The sequence below is a fragment of the Arachis duranensis genome, chromosome 5, assembly GCF_000817695.3.
Source record: "Arachis duranensis cultivar V14167 chromosome 5, aradu.V14167.gnm2.J7QH, whole genome shotgun sequence".
Lineage (NCBI taxonomy): Eukaryota > Viridiplantae > Streptophyta > Magnoliopsida > Fabales > Fabaceae > Arachis > Arachis duranensis.
Window position 1 is genome coordinate 18,669,023 of NC_029776.3, and position 6,250 is coordinate 18,675,272.

General features: G+C 35.6%; 1 protein-coding gene across 1 annotated transcript; it reads left to right on the plus strand.

The window, feature by feature from the left end:
- Window positions 1-1,052: 1,052 nt before the first annotated feature.
- Window positions 1,053-5,919, plus strand: LOC107488531 (sugar transport protein 13). The gene is made up of 5 exons (XM_016109280.3): window positions 1,053-1,282; window positions 2,567-2,892; window positions 4,039-4,163; window positions 4,642-4,933; window positions 5,042-5,919. Exons 1-5 carry the CDS (start codon window positions 1,147-1,149, stop codon window positions 5,735-5,737), a joined length of 1,575 nt encoding a protein of 524 aa, XP_015964766.1. The 5' UTR covers window positions 1,053-1,146; the 3' UTR covers window positions 5,738-5,919.
- The last annotated feature ends 331 nt before the right edge of the window (window positions 5,920-6,250 follow it).

Here is a 6,250-nt window from a genome sequence, read left to right on the forward strand (position 1 = left end):
CACAATTTTTTTACCATTTTTTACTTTTTATTTATACTGTATTCTTACAAATTAGTTTTTGACCTGTCAGGTTGAGGGATATCGTGAGCAATCAAAAAATTATTTAAATTTGAGTTGGTAAAATTTTTTGAAAAGATACTTATATTTTTTAAAAACATAATTTTCATTTTGTATTTGATAAATAAAAAAAATCAAGTGCTTGTGCTCGTAACTTTATTAAAAGATAAAAGTACTCTTGAAAACATCTAAAATGAAACTTTTTAAAATAGTTTGTAGTTGTTAAAATTAAAAAGTTCAATATAACTTTATACATTAATTAATATCTAAATTTAATTCTTACATTAATGTTTATTATAGTATTTTTAAATTTTAAAAATTATTTTATTAAAAGTACTTTATTATTGTTTGTGTTTATTAAAAATTATTTTTAATTTAATTTATTAAGCATAAATACTATAATTTTTTTAAAAAAATTAATTTTTATAAACTATTTTTAAAAATAAAAATTTTACTAAATTAAATCTAAAATTAATAAAAAAACACATAAGGTATATTAATTTGGTGAATGATTTATCCATTTTAAAAGAAATATATATTCGGGGTTGATCAATTCAATAGTACAGAATCTAAAATCTATTATGTGTTGGTTTGTATGACAAGAGAAAAGAAACAAATAAAGAGAAAATAGTAACTAACTTTAGATAAACCATTAATTACCAAAAATAAAAGATAGCTTAAGATATTATATCTCAATTTGATTTACTAACAAATTGCAATACGTAGTCAAAACAAGGAGGATTTTTTAACAAAAATAAAATAAAATAAAATACCGTCATAAATGATTCAGACGATAAGATTTGCCGAAAAAAATGAGATTTACCGCGTTTTGAAGCACTTAATACTGTTAATTTGGCAATTGCCATTGACTTAGCTGCCGTAAAGATAAAATAAAAGAAGGAAAGCCACGTGGGTCCATAAGAGAGGTTGCCATGGCCCACATGACTATGATACATATCCTCACCACTTCGCTTATAAATACATCTTCTCCTCCACTTCACTCGCTCACATTTATTTTGTTTTCCATTTCCCTAATCTCTCTCTTATCATACAATCAAGTAATACTAGTTTTTGCTAGCTTCTTCAACGATGGCCGGTGGAGGTTTCACCACCAACGGCGGAGGCGCCGTCGACTTCGAGGCCAAGATCACTCCAATAGTCATCATCTCATGCATAATGGCTGCCACCGGAGGCCTTATGTTTGGATATGATGTTGGTGTTTCAGGTAACAATAACTGATCTCTCTCTCTCTCTCTCTCTCTCTCTCTCTCTCTCTCTCTCTCTCTCTCTCTCTTACATCACATTCAACTCCTTTTAGGTGTGTTCCAATCCTATACATAACCATTTTAACCTCATTTTTTCAACCCATCTTACACGCACCTAATATTATATTTTCAATCCTTCTCAATATATGTATGTGTATTAACTTTTTATGAACAATGTTATAGAAAGAAAAGGAACCTTTCATAAACTTTACGTCTTGGTTTACGTGTCTTTCATCATATTTTTTATGTGATGAATAAGAAACCCGAAAAAACGTGTCTTAGTCGTTGCAAGTGGTTAAAATGCTATTCTCGATCTCAGATGAATTTACGCGCACAATTAGTGGCGTAATATCCTTCTTTCCAAGAAAACGTTTTTTTTTTTTATATCTTAAATATGTATGTGTCACTCGGAATCAAATAATTCTATAACGAAATAATATCCTTGATTATATCAATCCAAGATAAGGAGAATACGGTTTAACGGAGCTGGCTTATGAGATTTATGTATAAAAACCAATTTATTAATATCATTTTAAATTTCTTCCAAAAACTAATAATTATTTGACGAAAAAGAGGTTGAACTGATTTTGTCATTTTGATTTGTGTTGATGAGTAGTGATTAACATTTACAGGTTAATATAAGGTAGCTATAAGTTCCCAAAATTTCTCAACTACCTAACCTCCGGATCACCAAACAATTTCGACAAGGATATTTTTGGAATTTCACTTCACTTGTCCTGTGGGCTGTGACCTGTGAGATCAAAACGGCTTACCTTGACCAAACTCACTTTCTAATTATAATGCCTCATATCTCCATTTTCTCTTGTGCTAATAACATTCCTGCCACTGTGCCACCTAAAAGTTTGGTTTGTTTGCTTTTGTACACATTTAATTTCCACAGTCAAACACAATTAAATTACTATGAATTCAATAATTGATGATACTTTATCATTGATTTAACTTTTGTATAATGTAACTTGTGTTTTAGAGCACATAAAAATTATAAATTAAAAATCTTTTTATAAAAAAATTAAAAATTTAATAAATATTATCTTATATATACAATAATTCATTAGAATAAATTAATTTTTAATTTATTAAATTAAAAAATACTATAAAAAATCTTTTATATTAACGGTACAAATAGTCCTTCAAACAAAACTTTTTATGCATGAAATTAAATTAGTATAATTAGTATGGGATTAAAATTAATAAATATTTGGAACGAATAATGTAATGATCAGGTGGAGTGACGTCTATGCCCCCATTCTTGAAAAAATTCTTTCCGGCGGTATACAGAAGGACAGTGTTAGAGCAAGGGTTGGACAGTAATTACTGCAAATATGACAACCAGGGCCTACAGCTCTTCACCTCCTCCCTATACCTTGCTGGACTCACCGCCACCTTCTTTGCCTCTTACACCACTCGTCAGTTGGGAAGAAGGCTCACCATGTTGATGGCCGGTTTCTTCTTCATCGCCGGCGTTGCCTTCAACGCCGCCGCTCAAAACCTTGCCATGCTCATCGTTGGCAGGCTCCTCCTTGGTTGCGGTGTTGGTTTTGCTAACCAGGTAATCTCATTTTATTATTATTATTCAATATCATTGCTTGTTTATTTCAAAAAGTAACATTGTTGACATTTAATTCCCACGATAACTACTCTTCACGTGATTTGCTACTATGCATAGTTATTATATATTCTTTCGAAATAGAAAATAATTAAACGATGAATCATTGCTGGTACGTATCTGTTTTGCTCAATAAGTGCCGTTCTATAATTTGCTGAAGGGGATTAATTAATTTAGGTATTACTGTATATTGTTCGTTAGATGGTGCCTGATTAAGTGTCTGTATTACTGAAATGTCATCGTGCTTATTTAATTGCTCAAAACTTAATTAGTTGATGTCAGATTCCCGTGTCTCTGTCTACCAAAGGGACAAATAATAATTGATTTAGCACGCATTTTATTTTAATTTTGTGTTTCTACATGTAACGTATGCATAATATTATATACAAGGAACATAGACCAACGACGTATGAAAATTACAATGAATTTAAGAATTACAGCTAAAAGGGTAGTGTCATAGAGGGAACAAAGATGAATGTCCCCAAGGTTATGTGATTCACCCAAGTGTATGTGTATAGTTTGAACTGGAATTTAATTACGTGAGAGTAAAACTTAAAAGTCTTAATTATTCACTTGTTTATGCAACTCGAGTCCCCCAGTCCACCAAACTTATTATGCATATATGCCACTTGGGGGGCCCCTTTCATTCTAATAGTTTATGGAAAAATTCCTACTTTATGATGAGTAGTACTAGGTGTCCCTTTTGACAAAGAAATTAAAGACCCAACCCCAACTCAGTTTCTTTGAATCTACCACACTATCTACATTTTTTTAAAGTAATTTTCCGTATTAAAATATTGAAAAGTCTTTAGCCTTTTGCTTTTGAACAGAGGCTTTATTATCAAGTGCATATGCAGTATCTTTTACGGTATACAAATTCCTTTTCTATATTTTCTGCATCGTTGCGTCGTTTCTTTGACTTAAGTTTTGATTCCTTACGTGTACAACTAAAGTACTTTGGTCTATATAATTACTACTAAAAATAAATAAATTAAAATCACTGGCCGTAAACTTAGAAGAATTGAATATCCCTCAATTGTATATCGGAGTGTGTTGACTGGTTTGTGTTTTGAATCTGATTGATGACAGGCGGTGCCAGTGTTTCTTTCTGAGATCGCACCTCCAAGAATTCGTGGAGCATTGAACATACTGTTTCAACTCAACGTTACGATCGGCATTCTCTTTGCTAACCTTGTCAACTATGGCACCAACAAGTAAGTGTTTACTTGCATGGCAATTGGCATAGTAATTTATAAGAAGTTAAAACGAATTGAATGAGATGACGTATGTGTTATAGAAAACAACTCATAATATATAAGTCAGAAGAGTAGTCTAACTAGCTAGTTTAATTTCCAAAGTTTTGACATCATTCACGATAATGTTTTCATGAATAGTAGTACAAGTTAGCATAATAGTCCAAAAATGAAGGTATGGGTGATGGCGGTCAAAATTGCTAATTAGCGTATCTAAGAGATAATGTTGAAATCTAAATAGTGGTCATGTCTTGACTTGTGAGTCGTGATCACCCTCCCAAACCCTACCACATGCTTCCACTCTGTGGTGGGGGCCTTTTTTTGTTGAATTCCTTAAACAGGCCCACCCCAAAACTTACTTTTCATGTAAAAAAAAGCCCAATGTGGAGGCCCATAAATTGTTAACATTTTGATATTGATCGGAATGAGTGACACGCAGGATCAAAGGGGGATGGGGATGGAGGCTGTCTCTTGGACTGGCGGGGATCCCAGCACTTCTGCTGACGGTGGGGGCCATACTGGTGGTGGACACTCCCAACAGCCTCATCGAGCGTGGGCGGTTGGATGACGGAAAAGCCGTGCTGAGAAAGATTCGCGGCACCGACAACATTGAAGCTGAGTTCTTGGAGCTGTGCGAGGCCAGCCGTATTGCGAAGCAGGTGAAGCACCCCTTCCGCAACCTCCTCAAGCGCAAAAACCGCCCCCAGATCGTCATTTCCATTGCCCTCCAGGTCATTTCTCATTCCTCATTCACATTGCAATTATTGCAATTGAACCACTTCCTAACTAACTAACTAACTTATGCATGCCTTGTATGTGTTTGTGAAATTGTCCAACAGATATTCCAGCAATTCACAGGCATCAACGCCATCATGTTCTATGCACCAGTGCTCTTCAACACCCTGGGATTCAAGAATGATGCCTCCCTCTACTCTGCTGTCATCACTGGCGCCGTCAATGTGCTCTCCACCGTTGTCTCCATCTACTCCGTCGACAAAATCGGCCGCCGAATGCTACTCCTTGAGGCTGGTGTTCAGATGTTCCTCTCCCAGGTGGTGATAGCTATCATCCTCGGATTCAAGGTGAAGGACCACTCCGATGACCTCTCAAAGGGGTTTGCCATCTTTGTGGTTGTGTTGGTGTGCACCTTCGTGTCCTCCTTTGCGTGGTCGTGGGGTCCTCTTGGATGGCTGATCCCCAGCGAGACCTTCCCATTGGAGACTCGCTCGGCCGGCCAGAGCGTCACGGTTTGCGTCAACTTGCTCTTCACCTTTGTCATTGCGCAGGCCTTCCTCTCTATGCTCTGCCACTTCAAGTTCGGCATCTTCTTGTTCTTCTCCGGCTGGGTCTTGATCATGTCCTGCTTCGTCTTCCTGCTCGTGCCCGAGACAAAGGGCGTCCCCATTGAAGAGATGACCAACAGAGTGTGGAAGCAGCATTGGTTCTGGAAGAGGTTCATAGACGATGATGACTATGTTAAGGATGATAAAATAGCAGCAGCCAATAATGGCTTTGATCCCGCTTCCCAGTTGTAAACCATGACTCTTATCATTTCATTCAGTAGGCCTTCTAGAGTGAATGGTTCCATTCCTACGAAAGTATATATTAGTTCTCTTTTCTTTTCTTTTCTTTTCTTTATGCCTGCAGGGCTGCAACATTGTGATGAACACAGTCATAAGCCATTATCCTCTTTTGCAAGCCATATTATTTGTTTAAACATATTCGCCAAATTTTCCGCTTACCAGTTACCACCTCCCCACGCTTTGTTTTTTTAGAAAAAAATATTGTAAATTGTTTCCTAAAGTAGATTGATTTCCTGCTTAAATTATGTTGTGAATGGAGGTCACTACTTACCACAGCTTTGTGATTATGATGGAATGAATAGCTTCTTATAATACTTTGTATCTACGCCAATGAGTGTTGCTGCTCCCTTGCATTTTTGGACATAAAGATATACCAACACATGGATGGATATGATGCGTAGTAGATGGATGGATGATGTATAAATCAAAGCAAGTGATATATATGCTCAATTCTCTTCTCATGCG

Excerpts from the sequence above, each read along its gene's own strand:
- LOC107488531 (XM_016109280.3), top strand. The coding sequence starts at position 1,147 with ATGGCCGGTGGAGGTTTCACCACCAACGGCGGAGGCGCCGTCGACTTC. Across the intron at positions 2,893-4,038 it reads GTGTTGGTTTTGCTAACCAG|GCGGTGCCAGTGTTTCTTTC; the intron begins GTAATCTCATTT and ends GATTGATGACAG. Across the intron at positions 4,164-4,641 it reads GTCAACTATGGCACCAACAA|GATCAAAGGGGGATGGGGAT; the intron begins GTAAGTGTTTAC and ends AGTGACACGCAG.